Source organism: Lipotes vexillifer, unplaced genomic scaffold, assembly GCF_000442215.2.
Source record: "Lipotes vexillifer unplaced genomic scaffold, Lipotes_vexillifer_v1.1 scaffold689, whole genome shotgun sequence".
Taxonomy (NCBI): Eukaryota; Metazoa; Chordata; class Mammalia; order Artiodactyla; family Lipotidae; genus Lipotes; species Lipotes vexillifer.
Window position 1 is genome coordinate 583,020 of NW_006772359.1, and position 19,767 is coordinate 602,786.

The window sequence follows — 19,767 nt, forward strand, 5'->3', positions numbered from 1 at the left end:
GCTGCGGGGCGCGCGGGCCGGCGCTTCCTGAAGCAGTCTCCACCTCCGCAGCCTGGGCGGGAGCGGTGAGCGGCGACCGCGGGCAGCCAGGTACTGGAGGGCAGGCGGAGTGGTTGGGAGACCACCGGTTGTGCGGGGCGCCGCGTCGGGCGGGGAGCAGAGGTGACAGCGGCTGTCAGCCTGCCCGCGGGAAAGGCACCGAGTCAGTTTGGGCGCCTGGTCATCTCTTCTGGCGTATAATGGAGGGATCGGGCTGCTCCGCACTTCTTTCCCCCTGGGAAGGAGCCGCTCTCCGGGCGGCCGACTGCCGGGAAACCCCGAGGAGCCTCGGTCCGGTCCGTGTCCCGACTCATGACTCTTCCCGGGTGGCCATTCATATCCACTGGCTGCTGCCTGCGGACCCCTCAGCCGGCGGTGCCCTGGCGCTGGGCTGGAGGCGGCGGTAACCTGTACCGCTGCTCTTGCCCTTCACCGCCGCCCCCAGGAGAGCCCGTTGTGTCGGATAATCCTTTCCCCTTCTCTCGCCCCCTAAGGCGCTTTGAATCAGCCTTGTTAACCTTCCTTCGCACCTACCTCTTCTTGCCCCGCAGAGGATCGGCTTGAAGTTTCCGAATCGTTTCCCTTTCAACGTAGTTGACAAATTCTGGAGCAGGAAGCTGATAAACAACTCCGAGCGAAATACGCTCAAAATGTTTCCTTTTGGTAAACATTAAGTAAAGGGGAAACTCATCTTCACCAAATCGTTCATGGACTTGGAGTGATAAAACCCTGTCTTGCCTTGCTGTGAGAATTGGTAGCTTTTCCTCTTGCTTTTCGGTAAAATTAAGTGACGACTTATCTTTTGGAATCAACCATTCTCTCCCCAAGCTCCCCCCCCCCGCTTTTTTTTTTTTTACCACCCCACCCCCCATCAAAACCAGGCAGGGAGGGACTTCTGGATGCCTTGCAGTCCTTTGCTGCAGAAGGAAACATTAGCTTCATTTGCTTTGCTTTGCTTGGTTTTCACAGGGCTGCCTCGGAAGAAAGGAGAATGGCGTTCAGCAAAGGATTTCGGATCTATCACAAATTGGATCCTCCACCTTTCAGCCTCATAGTGGAAACTAGGCATAAGGAAGAATGTCTCATGTTCGAGTCTGGGGCTGTAGCTGTGCTCTGTAAGTCATCTCTCACAGCCCAGCTGATCAGGGTCTGTTTTGCTTGAAGTAAATCAGCTTAAAACATTTTTTAAAGAAGACTCTGATATGCTGTTATTTCCTTTTAACCGGACCTTATTTTCTTTAAAACTTTTATTTTCTTTTCTTCCCCCACTGCAGGTTTTTGTTGGGGCTGGGGAAGATGCAGGTTTTGGTACAGATTTTTGCTTTCTTGGGTTCTTCTGCTGCCTCTCAAAGTAAATCTTTCTTTCCAAAAAATTATGGTTGCAGTGTATAGCATATCACATAAACCTGTAAAATGGCTTGCTTGACATTTTTGCTGTAATGAACAGCATTTCTTATAGGTCAGTTGTAGTAATGGACTCTAAGAGTATTTATTTAATATTGTGGGAGGATTTTATGGTGAGACGCTTACATTTTCATTAAGAGGATTGTAAACAACCTTCAAAATTTCATGTAAGGTAGGTGATTGATTTCATATTGTTTAAGAAACTACTCTGATAGTTTATTTTAAAGAACAGAACTACTGCAGCACAAGAAAAATAGTAGATTAGTAAGGCTTGGGTTATTTTGTGGGCAGATGGATGAAATTAAAAGGAAAAAGATTAATTTGAACATTACACTTGGTAATATAAGATTTCATCTGGTAACCTCAATTTGGGATTATTTCAAATGTGACTGTGTTGTCAGAGGCTCTCTATTGGTAAGGACTTGTTCTATATTATGCTTTTGCTATGTAGGATCAGTTTAATTATTGGTCATATTTTTAAAAATTAAAAATACCATTTGAAAGGCATACTTACAACTGTAAGCCCCTAAATATTTTGAACTGTTAAACTTTCTCCATATTCAGTAGTGAAGGGCAGGAGACCCTAATCTCTGCATACAGAATACTAACATACAGAATATTAATATCAGTTAAACCTGATTGATCTTAATACTCTGAAATAGCAAAATTTTATCCTGATTGGGGAAAAGGATAGTGACATAATGAAAAGTCTTAAGCAGAGAACAATGTATAAGAAATACGTATTTTTTGGTACATATGGTAACATGGTTTGAGTGAACAGGAAGAGGCTATATGTGTTCTAAGAAACAAGTGTTAGTCATATGGGTTATATTCAGTCAGACTTAATTCATTTACTGATACATTGTTATTTATGCTTAAATCAACTAAAGTATTACTTGCTACAATATTAATTTTGCAAAGCATGTTTCTTCATACTACAAATATTATTCTTGTACTAATGAATTATATCTAGATAAAACTGTCTGTGGGGGAAAAAGGTTTTAGCATGTGAAACCCTTTTCAGCTGCTTGTGTGTTTTGGTGATTTCCTAATTTGTCTAAATTCTAAATGTTTCTCTAATTGTGATTACTGGTAATAATGGGAAGTCAAATTTTCAGCTACAAAGTTTGTATTACCTATAGTTATTAGGGTTATTGCTATACTTTACTCCAAGGTCAGGAAGCCTAAGGATAATCCTACTTCCAAACCTCCAGCAGTCCTCTTTTTTATGCCAAATAATGGTTTAAAAAAACAAAACAAAACAACTTCCCAAACCATCCATTTTGGCATTAACATTCATTTTAAGAAAAAGAATCTTAAAAACATTGTCTTAACTATTTATTAACTCTTTTTTTTTCCATTAGATTTAGACTATATAAGTAGTTCTTTTCAGGAGAAAAAAACTGTGAATGTTGCCTCTCTCTGTAAAGCTAGCATAAATGGATATATAATCTCTTGGGTATGTCATTAGCTTTTCTACTAATTAGCTTTTCTATGTCAGTAGCTTTTCTACTGTAAACTTTCATATTTAAAACATTAATACTTAGGAGCTAACAGACCTTTTTATAAATTATTTGACTTGTAAAATTAATTTGACATTCAGGTCAGAATGATACCAAGGTGTGTATTATGCTGTAGAATGTTCATTTTTAAAACCTTCACATTTTGTCAGTGCCTGTTGTATTCAGGGAGCTGTGCTTGGAAAATACTGAGGTGTTCTGTTTATCTTCACCAATCTCAGCCCTTTGAATTTTGATGCATCTTGCATATTAATCTACCAGAAGAATCTCCTAAAATCATTTTTGATATTAAACCCAAATGTAACCCTATTTTTCAATAAGATTACGTTCAGACTCCTCAGCCTGTCAATCAAGGCCTGCCATCATTTGGTGCCACCCTGTTGGTTCAGTGTTGATCTCCTTTAAGGGAGACTGGTGTTTCCTCAGTGCTCTCCCAAAGTAGTGTGCTTTTTCCAACCGTCATCATGCTGTCCCTCTTCCTCCAAGACTGCTAGAATGCTTTTTTCTGCCTTTCCAGTCGAAGCCTGTCAGTTCCAGCTTGAGTCTTCTTCCTTAATGAGAATCTGCCCCTCCAGCTCACTCTTGTCTCTTCCTTCCCTTCATTTTGTGGAACTTAGTCTGTATCACAAGATGAATGCTTTTTATATGCTGCATTTGTTGTTCTCTACATGCTTGTATGCAGATGCTTTTCTTGAACGTACATGGTGAGAGTGACCCTAGCAGGACTCAGTTTCATGTACCCAAAGTTTGTGACTTCTACAGGCTTCAGTTGCCCGGGTTTAAAGTTTAAACAATTAGACATCTTAGGCAATACATATCGTTAAGGACTGGCAATCACTTAATTTTCTTGGCTCAGGCCAGAAGTGCCATGAGATAAGCAATATGAAATGTCATTTTTCCTATTATTAGCACATATTAAAAATAGGGTGCAAGTGAAAATAAACTCAGCTCATGGATCCTCTTAGGACCCAAGTATCCACTAATTAATCAAGCCTTAGAATTCTGTCTTAATGTTGATAAAGATGTTAAATCAGTCATGATGCTATGACTTAATCAATCAATGAATCAGTGATTTTCAGCGCTGTGTGCACATTATAATTCCCTGGGAAGGTTTTTACAAATACTGATGCCCAGGCTCCAGCCCCCCAGAGATTCTGATATAATTAGATTGGGATGACCATGTCTGAGCATGGTTTATATAGGCCTTTCTATGATAGATTATGGCATAACTTTTTTGGCTCGCAGACGCTATCCAAAATAACCATGTTTCCAGAATTTCAGTGCTGTTACTGTCTACTGTGGGGTCCGTAATGAGTTTCCTTGAAACCCTCAGCCTGAACCAAGTGCTGATGTTCCCATAGCACTTTTAGTCTAGTGCTTTTCACAGAACGTGGAACTGTGTTCAGGTTTCTGCATCTGGATGCTTTACTCCTTGAGGAAAAGGCCCAGGTCTCAGTAACCTTTGTATCCCTAGTGCTTAGTTCAGTGTCTTACTCATATTGCAGAATAAATGATTATTAAGTAAATGGCATGGGGGGAAGACTAACCTAATGTAGATTATAATATTCTATGTTTGTAGTGCAGTATTCTGTGTTTGAAAGTGTGGTACCTTCTCATATAAAATTTATTTTCTGTCTTTTAAAGAATTGCTGTTTGACCGAACTGCTGATGTGAAACATACACGTTACACATTGTTTGGATTTGTTACTGAAAAATTCTCTTGGAAATAACTCTTAACCACATCATTAAGGTTTTTCTGAAATGCCAATTAAAATGTGTGTGATGAATGTTCTTCATAACTACCATAAGTACTGTTAACAATTTGTTTTAAAATTACTTTTTTTGAGATGGAAAATAATTTTATCAATTTCTTTCATTGCATTTATTTATTTAAAGAAACCTTTGGACTTCCCTGGCAGTCCAGTGGTTAAGACTCCACACTTCCACTGCATGGGGCACGGGTTTGATCCCTGGTTGGGGAACTAAGATCCCACATGCCTCGAGGCACGGCCAAAAATGAAAAAAATAATAATAACAAAATAAAAATTAAAAAAAAACTTCTGAAACGTTCTTAAATAATAGTTAATATGTTTTTTAGTCACATGCCCATTTTCAGTGTTACTCATTTTTGAAAATTACTAGTCCAGAAAAATGTTCAGTTGAACCAAAAATTTGATGTCTGTGGAGCAGTGACTCAGTGTAGCAAGTGGACTCTCTGTGACTGGTATACTGCATCTGAACCAGCATAAGCACAAGAGTGGTCAGCAAGTTGTAACACTGCACCCTTCTTCTTGGAAACTAATTTTTTAAAAAATTTATTTATTTTTTGCTGCGTTGGGTCTTGGTTTCTGCATGAGGGCTTTCTCAAGTTGTGGCAAGCGGGGGCCACTCTTCATCGCGGTGCACGGGCCTCTCACTGTCGCGGCCTCTCTTGTTGCGGAACAGAGGCTCCAGACGCGCAGGCTCAGTAGTTGTGGCTCACGGGCCTAGTTGCTCCGCAGCATGTGGGATCTTCCCAGACCAGGGCTCGAACCCGTGTCCCCTGCATTGGAAGGCGGATTCTCAACCACTGTGCCACCAGGGAAGCCCGAAACTAATTTTTTAAGAGAGAAAGGAAGACATCTATCAGTTTTGTGTTTAGTTCAGTTTTCCTCCACTTTGTACAGTTAGACACATGAAAAGACCATCACAAGGGATGGACAAGTAGCCAGTCAGACAGATACATGCTTTAAATTCACAGGCTATCTCATTATTTTACAACCCATCTCATGCTTTAGTAAAGGTAAATAATTTGCTTTATAATTGTATCCTAAATAGAAGATGGAGTAAAGGGAAGGTCAGCACGTCGGAAATGGAGGATGATGTGCGGGTCACATAGATAGTGAGCGTAACATCTGTATTAAACGTAAGAGAAAAGTTTATAAAGGACACTGGCAATAAACTCTTTGTTGCAGCTGTTTTCCAAGTAATGTAAATACTTTTTCCTGTGATTATGTATAGCCTTGGAATGGCGCCTTTTAACTAACCCATATGTGTTTGATTTTCAATGGTTTTTTATATTCAGATGTATATATGGTGCTCACTTTTAGGATCAGCAGTGTTACCCATTTATGCTGCATAGCTGTATCATAGCCTTACTAGTTGTGTGTGGTTGGTTGACCCTCTGGGTATACAAATGTTAGTCTGAGTGGCGTCTTACTCATTTGTTCGTAAGTGAATGATTGTGCATGTGTTGTATGTCATAGTATGTCGTCACATTAAAGGGAGGGAGCAAATAACCATTACATTAAAATAATATTGGACCAAATGACTTACTTGCTCTAAACAGTTTCTTGTACCCCTTAACCTGTCTTCAGAAGTTGCATAGAGTTACAGTAGTGTGTAAATTAAATATTGTGAAGTTATGGATCACCTGTTTAAAAGACGGGGATGTACGGTGTTGATGTAAATTCCTAACTCTTAAAATGAGAGCTTTCATTCTTTTGGGTGTCACATACTGGTACGGTAGGAAGGATTAATTGCGTTTTTCTGTCTAGTGGTAAGATTATCTTCAGGCTTTAACTCTGGACCTGGTTTTACCCCACATTGTCCGTCTAAGTGTCTTTGTCTACCTAATTTGTTTTCTTTTATCATGGAAACCTGAGCTGTAAAACAGAGGGATAAAATTCTGGAGCTCTTTGTCACAGAATGTGAAGTGTCTTGCCTTTTCTATGAAACTGCACACGGTAAAGGAGTCATACTTGCTATTCACTGGAAGTTACTCTGCTAGTCACAACATTAAGCCAGAGGGGCCTAAGCTTTCTCATTTTATGGCATCCTTGGGGTCTTATTAAGTTTTTAACAGCACCCCTAAGCCACCATTCTGTTCACTAAATAGTTAGGTCCAAACAATAAATATTTATGTCCTAACAACCTTTAGTAGCTGTTTGGAAAAAATATTGCAAAGAAATTGAAAATAATTTATTTCCTTCATAAATAGCCACAGTTCTTCATTTACGGTATGGGAATGCCTGTTGAGCACTGAACAGCTTTTCAGACCTTGGCACCAGATTGAAAAGCACCACCCTCATTGCCTGTTCCACGTTGATTTTGGAGCAGTACTTGTTTTTTTTTAATCGCAGCAACCACTGAAAACCCAGCTTCATTAAGATCTGATGTCTGATGTCATAAAGGGACATACTGCAATCAAATGTTAAAACTCTGAACTACCCCAAGCTAATAGTTTGGGCAGTGTCCAGCATGTGTTGAATATCTCTGTGTTTCTTTCCATTTAAAATATCCCTCGTCTCTCCTGAGAGTTTGCTGAAGTGTCCCAGAGCATCTCAGCATACAGTTTAGACTGGCATTAGACATGCTTTATTTCATTTAATTCTGTGGGTTGTACTTTTATCCGCATTTCGCAGATGTGGAAACTGAGGCTTGGAGAGATTAAGTAACTTCTCTAATGACAGTCTTACCATTTGCTTTTTCGCTGTAATTATTATTTATACTTTTGTTAGGGTGGTGGTTATTATTTGGGGGGGGGGTTGAGGAATGAAGAGCAAAAAGAAAAGAATGCCAGTAGACTTTAAAGTTGAGTGAAATGGTAAGCATTTTCTAATGAGGGAAGTGTTAAACTTGCTGTGTTTTTACCTACAAACTGTTAATATCTAAGAGGGAAACATGGTTTGATTTAGCGTTAGGTAATTAGAAACTTTATGTTTTAACTTTGCCAGGCCAAGTTAAATGTCAGGTTTTAGAATTTTGGATGAGTGTAGTAGGTGGTGATGACAAGCAGTGTGCATAGTTTTTTGTTTGTTTTTTTAATTGCCAAATGCTACTAGTCAGCACGATTGCCCTTTAGATAAGTTGCAGTATCTTATCTCTTTTTAAGAAAAAATTTCAAGTTGAGGAAAGAAGTGCCTTTATTTTTTTTTAAGAATTTTTTTTTTTTTTTTTTTTTTTTTTTTTTTTTTTTTTTTGTGCCGCGGCATGCGGGATCTTCCCGGATTGGGGCACGAACCCGTGTCCCCTGCATCGGCAGGCGGACTCTCAACCACTGCACCACCAGGGAAGCCCAGAAGTGCCTTTTTTATAGTTGACTTTTTCTGTGCAGAAAAATGAAATTTAGACTTGTTATATATCACTTTATGTCAGGGTTGCAAAAATTCATTTTCTTTTTGTAAATAATTTTTGGAATGTTCATATTTAATAGAAAAGAAAATAAATAGCAACTTAAATATCAACGCTTAAAAAAAAAAATCAACCTTACTCCTCTATCCTGGGCAGCAGGATTAGCCTGCTAACGTAGGGCCAGTAGTCGTTCCTAAGTGCCTTTATTTCTTTACCACTTAAGTGTGCTATGAGGAAATAAAAGTGAAGGCAAAAAATTTCTCTTTCACTGAACAGTAAAGCCTTGTTATGTGACTTCTTATTATATGATTTCAGGTCTCTCAGATGTTCTAAAATGTCCTTAAAATATAACTAGGCCAGGAATGTAGCAGGATACTTGCTTCTGAGCATGATGGTGTAACAGGATCTGTATTTGCCCTCCCACCTTAAATAACAACAACAAAAAAACGAACAAAAAAATGTGAAACAATTTTCAGCTCTTGAACAATAGGCAGCACAAGACACTGATCCCTAAGAGAAGGGAAACAAATGAGGGGAGCCTTGCAATCGCTGCCTTGAGAGCTTCCAGGCTACAGCAGCAGCAGGATGAACCCAGACAAAGCCTGGCAGTCTCCCTGAGTTGAGGAGATAGAGTAGGGGCTTCGGTGAAACGCAAGCATGTAGAATTCTCAAGACTAAGTACCAGAAAAGGTATAACTGCACAGAGCTCCTGAGATGTGTAGTGGATTCCACTTGAGACATCAGCTGAGTTCTGATTGGGGCCAGTGTATGAGGAAGCTATCAAGGCAGGAAAGAACCACCAAAGAGGAGCAGGCAGAAAAATTCCTGGAGCTCAGGGCTCGGAATAGTTCATGCTGCAAACAGCCAGAATGGAGAAAACTGGTAATACTTGGGGGATTGGGTTGAACACTCAGAGAAGGGTATATTACTTCAGTAGTGGAGCCAAGTAGCTCTAGACCACATGCTGCTCTGGTCCTGCCTGACAGAGCTTCAAAGCAAGACCCAAAGGGGTCAAACTGTTTCCAGATAATTTCCAAATAACTCAACTGTATCCCAGAATAAAGATTAAGACTGTTTATAGGAATACAAAATGTATATACATGTATCCAGCATTCAACCCTGTCAATTTCACAATGCCTGGCATTCAATTAAAAATTACCATGCATGAAAAGAAGCAGGAAAATATACCCTGTAATGAGGAGAAAAGTCAGTCTGTAGAAACAGATGCTCAAATTAATAAGAACATTAAAACAGCTATTATAAATATAGTCCATATGTTCAGGAACACAGGAAAGAATGAGCATGTTAAGGAGAGACATGAAAAATGTAAAGCCCCAAATCAAATTTCCAGAATTGAAAAAAACAATGTCTGAAATGAAAAAAATGCACTGATGGGGATTAATAGATTAGACTCTGCAGGATAAATGAGTGGCGAATTTGAAGACAAAATAATAGAAACAACCCAAAATGAAGCACAGAAAAGCAGATAGAAAAATAGATAAACAGAGCATCAGAGGGCTGTGGGACAACTTCAAGTGGCCCCATATGTATGTGCAGTTGGAATCCTAGAAGGAAGGGGGTGGAGCAGGAAAATATTTGAAGAAATAATGACTGACAAGTTTCCAAAATTGATGAAAACTATAAGTCCATGGATCCAAGAAGCTAAACGAACCCCAAGCAGAAGAACCATACAGAGAAAGAACTATACCCAAATATGTGATCAAATTGCTTAAAACCAATGACGCAGAGAAAAATCCCAAAAACAGCCCAGGAAAGAAAAAAGAAAAGATATACATGTAGAAGAAGGAAGATAGAAATCATGATGGACTTATTCAGAAACAGGCCAAGCCAGATGAGAAAGAGCTAGGTCTTTATTATTTTTATTTCTTTCTTTCTTTTTACATAGAGCTAGATCTTTAAAGTACTGAAATGGAAAAACAAAAACAAACAAAAAAAACAGCCCTGAAACTGTCCACCTAGAATTCTGTACCCAGTCACAAACAAAGATGATGTAAAGACTTTCAGATGTTCAGAAGCTAAAAAAAATGAGCCAGTTATATGAGTAGCAATTTAAATAGTATTGCTTTTCTTTGCATCTAGCGCCAATACATTCAGAAATTTTGAGCTTGTGAAGTCTGAATCGGTGACATTTTGTTACTTTGTTATGTTTTAACTCTAAGCTTGAAAGAGGTAGAAAGAGTGGAATAGATTAGTACAATTGGGGTTAGTCTTGTAAGCAGAGTGCCAAAAGGAGGTATATATTTAAAAGTTGCGTATCATGTTTTTACTGGTGACAGTTTAAATTTGCTTGAGTTTTTTAATGGTTGTTAATAAGAATTTGTGTTTTTCTTTTTCCACTAAAATAGATTTTACAAGTGAAACCCACTGTTATTCCTCTGTAATGTTACACAGTATAAGCAGTGCATTCACATTGGAGTGCATTTCATAGCTAATGAACTAATCAAGTTACTGTGAGTACATTTGGCATTTGGAGATATGCATTAACTCTTCGTGGTCAACTGGACACCTATTAAATTACTCCCTCAGTTCAGGCTGAAAGAATTTATGCGCTCTTTATACTCCTGGATGATTTTAAGATAACTTAGTCAGTTAAAAGAAAAAATAAAAAACAATACTTCTTATTAAATTATTAACTAAAACATATTGAATGTTATTAAAATACTCTCTTCTTCCCTTTTATTATAGTCTTCTTACATAACTTGATAAAGTTTGTTTGCTTATATAAACTAGGTCTTCGCAATAAATATTTATTATGGGTTATGTTTCATTTTGTTCACTAGTTGACCATAGGATTGCTGTTGTCTGTTGAATACCTTACTGAAAGGTAGATAAACAGCCTTTTAATATCCTGTGGACCATGTTTGAAGTATAGGCAGGATGAATCTTATTATTTGTTAGTTATTTTATTTTTTTAATTAAAAAAATATGTTTTATTTATTTGGCTGTGCCGGGTCTTAGTTACGGCACACGGGCTCTTCGTTGCGGCACGTGGATCTTTCAGTTGCGGCATGCATGTGGGATCTAGTTCCCTGACCGGGAATTGAACCCAGGACCCCTGCATTGGGAGCACGGAGTCTTAACCACTGGACCATCAGGGAAGTCCTGAATCTTATTATTAAGTAAATTCCTAGCTGGCTGTACATTAGTACTCGTTAGTGGTCTGTCTTGGTCAACGTTGGGGATGTGACTTTGGCCTATCTTGTTCACAATTTGATTATTTTCTTGGAGAATGGGGTAGAAAGGTCATTATCAGATTTGTAGATGTTGCAAAGCTGTGTGGGACTGATACAGAGCTGGGTAGAATAATTATTTATTTTGGATGTCACAGTTGAGATCCAATTTTTTTTCAAACTGAGAAAATGGGTTAGAACCTACAAAATGAAAATGCCTTCCCCCTTGTTTGAGTTCTGTGTCCATTCCTGAACCAACTACTGTGGCTACAGGGATATCAGGTGCTACTTGGGTTGGGCAGATGATTGGCAAAAGAAGGAAGAAATTTCTGTGATTGTTTGAGTTCCCATAAAACCCCACCTGTACCATGGCTGCATAGTAAGGGAGGGTGGGCACAGGTGCTGGGTCGATGGTCACCTTGACCACTGCATTCCTTCAAATCTGCTCTCCTTCAGTCTTCCTTATCTCAGGGGATTGCTCTCCATCCACCTAGCTGCTTAAACCAGAACTTAAGAATCACCCTCTACACCTCCTTCTCTGTCATTTCACACATTCACTCCATTACCAAGTACAGTCAACTCAACCTCCTAATTTCATTGAGAATCCACGCAGTTCACCGTTTCAGCTGGTTCTACACCAGTCAAGCCACTGCAGTCTTTTTCATGGACCATTATAATAGCCTCTTCTTAAATGGTCTCCCTGCTTCCACTCCCCCTACCCACTCTCCAGTGTTCTTAAATACACAGTTTAGATCTTATTATTCCCCTGCTTAATACCCTTCAGGGGTTGGTCACTGAACTTAAAATCCACACTCTTTAAAATGACCTGCAGTAAAATCGAGTCCGTCTCCCTCTTCAGTCTTACACTGTACTGTCTGTTGGTTTCTGTGTTCCAGCCACACTGGCCCTTTTTTTTTTTTCAGTTCTGAATGTATCAAATTCTTTCTGGTCTCAGGGTCTTCACAAAAGCTTTTCCTTCTGCTCAGGATTTTATTTTAAAAGATAAAACTTGTTTGCACACGTGGAAAAGTATATAAACGATAAATGTTCAACTTGATGACTTATTACAGAGTGAACATATTCATGTTACCACTACCAGGTCGAGAATAGAACATTATTGCTGGCTCTCCAGAAGATTCTCTCATGTTCCTTTCCAATTATTATCTCCATCATGATCTGCAAAGATAATCACTGTCCTGACTTCTTACCTCATAGATTAGTTTTATCTGGTTTTCAACTTAACATAAATGGAATCATTCAATATGTATTCTGTTGTGCCCAGCTTCTTTCATTCAGTGTTAATTAAATATGGGAGATCATGCATGTTGTAGCGTATAGCAGTAGTTTATTCATTTTCATTGCTATGTAGTATTCCATTGTATGAATATTCCACTATTCTGTTGACATTTGCTTTATTTCCAATTTTTCCTATTATAAATGATGCTAGTATGAATATCCTTTTACATGTCTTTTGGTGCACATGCATACATATTTCTGCTGGATATTTTCTTAGGAGTGGAATTTCTGGTCGTAGGGTATGTGGATGTTGTCTGGAACACTTTTACCTGCACTCTTAATTTGGCTAAATTCCTGTTTATTCTTCAGGTTTCAACTTAAAGGTCCCTTCTGCAGGCAGGCAGGCCTATTCTAACCACCGCCTTCCACCACAAACAGTTTAGATTAGGTCCTCCTGTCGCAGTCAGTTGGAACTCCATCACTGTACTTAGTATAATTTATAATTTTGCAGGCGTATGATTATATAATGCCTGTCTTCCCAGTGGAAGGTATTGGGGCACCGACTTTTGTTTATTCCTAGAACTTTGCCAGGATCCTGATATATGGTAGGCATTCAGTAAATACTTGTTGCACAAATGAGTGAAAGGTTATTTTTATTTTGAAATGTTGCCAAGATTGGGATGTACAGTTTATATAGAACACTAGTTTGGATAGCTGAGTATCTTTCAGCTGGAATTTTAATTATTTACTCATACAAAGAAAACCTTTTTCTTTTAAAATAATTTTCTCTTTAATGTGTGATGAAATGGAAAGAGTCTTTACCACCAGCTGGTTACATGATCTTGGACGAATCACCTAACCTCTAGTCTTTTTCTTCTGAAAATGAGTAGCTTGCACTGCACGATCTCAAGGATCCTCTGACTAGAGGCTCTCTGCTTCTACACCAGAGTGGTACCTGCATGCAAATAAGCCGGCCACAAACTGCGGTGCATGCAACCACAGGCAAATTGTGTTTCTAGGAAGGTCGTGCTAATTTGTAATCCTGTTTTCATATTCTTACTGGCTTTCTTCAGCTTGATCTTCTGTATCATCAGCTAAGGAAAGACAGTCTGTACATACCTGGAAGCTTTGAGCCACAGCAGAATGTTGACCTTGGATGGCAGGACCTTCAGTGGGTAGCGTAATTATTTAGTTTGAAATATTGTTAATTCATCAGAAGTTATAGAAATCTATATTTAAATTTAATCTTCAAAATACCATTTAAGTAATAGAGAAATGACTTTTTATTCATCTGAATGTCTTAGATAATAAGTTAATTTTATTTCTTTCCATTCAGATGGTAGAGTTAGCAAGGCAGCTGTGACCATCGTGTTGCAATTATCCTATGTTTAATAAGCCTGTATTTTAGAGACACAACTCATGAAAATCAAGAAATAGGTATATGGTTATGTTTTCATCTGAATTTCTGTAGCCTGATCTTATGTTTCTTATCTTAATTGCCTTAACTTCTCATTTGAAAAGGGCGGGTGTAACACCAACAATGCTGAGTAATGCCAGCTGTGTCATATGACAGAGTGCTATAAAATAAGCTAATCCAGCAAAAAAAGGTGTTGAGTAATGTGATAGAGAACAATAGGTATGTTAAATTTTGATAGAGAGCAATTGATATATTTATACTCTGAGTGTTTTCTGTAGTCTATAAATAGATAATCTCTATACCTTCTATTTTCATTACTTTCCTGTAGTTTAAATAGGAGATGTAGATTAGTCCTGCCTTCAGTCATGAATTTGTTCAGTTAAAAAACTCTGAAACAGGCACAGAGCTAAAATAATGAATAAGTTATCTGTATTAAGTTGTGGGATATCACTAGCTTGTGGCTTTACATAGTTTTAAAGACTTCTTAACTACTTCTGTGATGACAGGTAAAGGTAAGCTTATGATTTTCCAGCTACAAGGTTGCCAGAGGAGGAAATGAAAGCTAATTTCTTTAGGATGAATGTAAGGAAAACATTTGTGACAGAGTATTAGCAATATTTACCCTTCCTGGGCTCTCCGTTCTATAATTGCCGAGTCTGCTTCTTTCCCAATTTGTTATATATCTATTATTTGATGAATATATGATAGATAGCCTTGGGAAGAGCAGGCCATGGGTCCATTCTCAAGGCTGCAGAACTTGTTGCTCCCTTTCAAGTTTATAAAAGTCCTAGTGCCCATTGAACTTTTGCCTACTTGGAGGAAAATACCTCTCGGATCACTTAGTAGAATCCCAGTAGCCTGTCCTGTCCCACGGACTGGCCAGGTTATCTTGTCTTCTCTCCTCTCTGAATTTATCCAGGATACCAGAGAATGTTGTCAGAATAAGTTTTATCTGGGGAAGTATCAAACATATCGAAGAAGAGAGAATAGTGTTGTTGATTCCCATGTATCTGCCAGCCAACCTCAGCGATTATCACAGACACTTAAAAAAATATATTTATTTATTTATTTATTTATTTATGGCTGTGTTGGGTCTTCGTTGCTGCGCGCGGGCTTTCTCTAGTTGCGGTGAGCAGGGGCTACCCTTCGTTGCGGTGCCCGGGCTTCTCATTGCGGTGGCTTCTCTTTATGAAGAGCACGGGCTCTACGTGCGCGGGCTTCAGTAGTTGTGGCGTGCGGGCTCAGTAGTTGCGGCTCACGGGCTCTAGAGTGCAGGCTCCGTAGTTGTGGCACATGGGCTTAGTTGCTTCTCGGCATGTGGGATCTTCCCGGACCAGGGCTCGAACCCATGTCCCCTGCATTGGCAGGCGGATTCTTAAGCACTGCCCCACCAGGGAAGTCCAATCACAGACGCTTGTGTTTATCTATATCCCTTATCTGCTATATCCCCCCTCCGCCACCACTGCTTATTTTGAAGTAAACCCTGGACATCATTTAATTTCATCCATAAATATTTTTTGAGAATAAATGTTTATGGCACATATTTTATTTTGCTTTAAATTCTTTTCTATGACCTGATTCATATTCATATATTCACTAGGAGTAGATTCAGAGGGCCTTCAGATGATCAGTTCTAATGACGTGAGGATATGTTAAAAATATAGCTATAATTATAAATTTATGCTTAAGATAGCTCTGTGTTCTCAGGAAATGCACATTTGCACTAGACTGATGACTAAGATTTAAAGCACGAATGAAAGATAGTGTTGAATGTGACATGAGAAGAAAAGTTTTTCCAGTTAAAATAAGGAAAATAAGGATCGGGTTAGTTACTGTTGATGCCTGAGGTGTCATAGCAGTAACTTTAGAAGCCCGGCTCTGTCTTACCTTCCGGGCTTAACAAATGAGCTGAAGACATGTGGCCCTCCTTACCTCAGCTGAACTGCTCAAGATCTTGATTGGCTCAGAATGACTCCTAAAACAATGGGCTTCTTGGCTATTCCTACCTACCCGTGGTTAGAAATCAGTCACTTGTAAAAAGAAAGGTTTGTTTTTCCTAGCGTTTCGTTTGCTTAATAACAACATGAAGAGGAGGGAAAAAAACCCACTTCTCTTTCAAAAAGCAGTCTGTTGCCCTCATGGAAAGTGTAGTAGATAACCTTGAAAGACAGCACTAACAAGAGAGTGAGTAGCCTGAACTTCCCTATCACCATGTTTCCTGAACTTTCATTTCTGCTCATTGTTTCCTCTGAGCTCTCCACACCCTCTGCCATTTTATACACTCCACAGCTTACACCCTGGTTAGCAGTCATTTAACAGTGCCCGTTTTCCCATCCTCACCTTCACACCCCACCACAGACATGATGTCACTGTGAGGAGCTGTTAAACTTCAATAATGAAGGCATTCAGATGCCGTCAATGGTAAGATAAAATGTTTATCTTTTTATGCTATTATTTTATTTATTTATTTTTAAGGTTTTTTTAAATTTTTAAATTTTTTTAAATTTTTTAAATTTTTTTTTTTTTTTTTGCGGTACGCGGGCCTCTCACTGTTGTGGCCTCTCCCCTTGCGGAGCACAGGCTCCAGACGCGCAGGCCCAGCGGCCATGGCTCACGGGCCCAGCCGCTCTGCGGCATGTGGGATCTTCCCGGACCGGGGCATGAACCCATATCCCCTGCATCGGCAGGCAGACTCCTAACCACTGCGCCACCAGGGAAGCCCCAATTTTTTTTATTAAAAAAAAAATTATTATTACTACTGTTTTTGGCTGCGCTGCGTGGCTTGTGGGATCTTAGTTCCTGAACCAGGGATTGAACCCAGGCCCCCTGCAGTGAAAGCACAGAGTCCTAACCACTGGATTGCCAGGGAATTCCCCTTATATATTATTTTAAAACTTACGAAACATTCCCTTTTGTGCCAAAATCTCTCAATTTATTTTTGTCTATTAGATGAATACTTAATCAATAGCTGCAGTGTTTAGAGTCTCTGTGTTAGGTGGGCATCGTGTTGAGATATAAAGAAATAAGACTTAGTTTCTATTGCTAGCAGTAGACAAGTGTCTGTGGCATAAAGTAAAGAGAAGAAAGAGATTTCCTTCCAGCCAGAGTAATCAGAGGAAACTTCAGGAAGAAAGCAGCATTTTTTGTTAGGTATTGAAATGTGGGTAATATTTGGAAACACAAAGATGGCTAACAAGTATTCAGGATGGAAAGAACGTGGTGAACAACGAAAGAGGGGAGGGAGGGGAAAGAACATGGAGCCTGTAGGAGGGGAACACGTTACTCATTTTGGCTAAGGCCTGGGATGCAAGGGGAGAGTGTTAAGGGAAGAAGAAAGATGGGGATGGATTGAGTAAAGTCGTTACAAATGCTGTGTTTTATCTAAAGGTTATACACATTATTTTAAAGTGTTATGGCTTTCTTTCTTTTTTTAAATTAATTAATTTATTTTTGGCTGCATTGGGTCTTGGTTGCTGCACGCGGGCTTTCGCTAGTTGTGGTGAGTGGTGTCGGGGGGGGGGGCGCTTCTCTTCATTGCGGTGCCTTGGCTTCTCATTGTGGTGGCTTGTCTTTGTTGTGGAGCACAGGTTCTAGGCGTGTGGGCTTCAGTAGTTGTGGCTCACGGGCTCTAGAGCGCAGGCCCAGTCGTGGCGCACGGGCTTAGTTGCTCCACGGCATGTGGGATCATCCCAGACCAGGGCTCGAACCTGTGTCCCTGCATTGGCAGGTGGATTCTTAACCACTGTGCCACCAGGGAAGTCCCATGGCTTTCTTATTTTAAGTAATCTTTTTATAGTGGAGGAATCTCAAATTATTTTCTAGAATTAAATTACCAGAGAAATGGGACAATAATTTAATTAGATCCCTCCTAATCATATATTTCTGTGTATTTCATGGAGTTTCATAAAAGAGGGAATCTTTTTCCCCCCAATTAAAAAAATATATATGGGGAGGGAATAAAATGGTATTATAAGAGTTTATCTTCATGCCATTTAGAGAAAAAAGCTTCATAACTTAGCCATATGCACATGTATTTTCAAAGTTATTTTTGCTGGCTACATTACAAAATTTTTTTTAAATTTTTAAATAATTTCAAATATATGGAGAAGTTGAAGTTCAGTACAAAAGAACTTTTTTTTTCTGAACTATTTAAGACTACTAAGTTGCCAACAAGTTACCCTGTCACCCCCAAATACTTTATTACATATTTCCTAGAAAGGTATTCACCTACATAACTACAATATAACCATCAAAAAATTAACATTGGTACCTTACTGCTGTCTAATCCTCAGACTCCATTTAAGTTCATCAATTGTCCCAACAATGTCTTTCGTAGCAAAAAAGATCCAGTTGAATTTTGTACATTTTATTTAGTTACCATGTCTCTTTAGTCTCCTTAAATGTGGAAAAGTTTCTCAGTCTTTGACGTTTATGACCATAAAACTTTTGAAGATGAAGGCCATCTTCATTGTTTTGTAGAATGTCCCTCACTCTGGGTTTGTCTTATGCTTCCTCATGCTCAGATTGAGGTTATCTTGGCAGGAATATTACAGAAGTGCTGCTGCGTTCTTTTCATTGTATCCTGTCAGTTGACACAATCTTGACTTGTCCCATTACTGTTGGTGTTCACTTGGATTACTTGGGTTAAGGTGGTGTCTGCCAGGTGTCTCTGGCTGGCTCTTTTTACCTTTATAATTATAATTAATTAATTTGGAGGTGAGGTACTTTGAGATTATGTATGGTCCCATTGCTCTTCAAACTTTCAGTTTATGGATTTATTCAGTGGGTTGTAACCTGTTACTCTGATAATTTATTTTGATGCTCAAATTGTCCCAGATTTCACCAGTAAAAGAAGCCCCTTTAAGCCGGCTTCCACATTTTTGTAACATGCCACCATCATTCTTTGAACACTCCCTTACTCTCTGGTGCAAAAACATGTTATAGGCTCATCTCGTCCCTGCCCTTCCCCTGGAATTAGCTGTTTCTCCAAGGAGTCCTAGTTCCTTTTAGTGGAGAATGGTATTAGAAGGCAAGGTCTGGGTGCTAGGTGTGCTGTTTGTTATTGGAGTATTGCTGGTCGTGGTCCTGTCAATGGCTAGAGCTAAGGAGAACATATAAGTGTATATGTATATGCGTACATAGTTATACTCACCCATTTATATCTCTGTCAGTCTGTCTCTCTAGAAAACTGTGAGTTCATACTGGTAACTCCAATTCTGATCAGCACTGCAGTGTCCTTTCTAGTTTTCTCTCTTTCCATGTTTGCAGTTCCCTTCTCCGACAGTGAGAAGCCTACTCCTGTGGTCTTTGATCATTCCCCTGTGCATAACCACTCTCCTGTTGCCCCTGCAGCCTCCTCCACCGCGTGGCTGCCTTCTTCACCCCAGTGGGGCTCCAGCACCCTGCCTGGGGCTCCCTCCAGTGCACCCTGCCTTCTCATCCCGTACCAGGCCACTCCTACTGTCTCTGGATGGACACCACCCTCCTCACTCAGACTTCAGCATCTCCTGCCCGGCTGCTCCTCCCCCCAAGTGGATGCTTGCTTTCCCCACCTCTGGCTTCAACTCCATGAACAGGGCCACCTTTCTTACTCTACCTAGACTCTCACAGCCTGCAAAAGACCTCCTTCCATCCATCCCAAACCTTTGAAGCGTAAATGGAAAAATAGGTAATCATCTGCAGTCCTTTAGATTAAAAATATTTAAGAAGAAAACACTTGGTTTTCTTTTATGAAATTGGAAGTGTCGAGACTTAAACGTTCGTATGGCTCTGAAATTGCATTCACCAGTTCATTGAACATAAATTACTGAACCCCTCCTGGGTGCCAGGCACTGAGCTACGTCACCGG

General features: G+C 39.5%; 1 protein-coding gene and 1 non-coding gene across 4 annotated transcripts in view; one reads left to right on the forward strand and one right to left on the reverse strand.

Moving 5' to 3' along the window:
- The window catches only part of SYNJ1 (synaptojanin 1), an 88,458-nt gene that overhangs the window by 186 nt on the left and 68,505 nt on the right, over positions 1–19,767 (forward strand). For 2 of the 3 annotated variants that reach the window (XM_007447412.1, XM_007447413.1), the window contains exon 2: positions 1,009–1,154. In XM_007447412.1, the coding sequence (XP_007447474.1) occupies positions 1,009–1,154 (146 nt within the window). Of the gene's footprint in view, positions 1–1,008; positions 1,155–19,767 lie in introns of those variants that run through there. The other variant, XM_007447414.1, reaches the window with a different exon arrangement.
- Positions 11,122–11,194, reverse strand: TRNAG-CCC (transfer RNA glycine (anticodon CCC)). Its single transcript has one exon. It is a non-coding gene; the product is annotated as a tRNA-Gly (tRNA).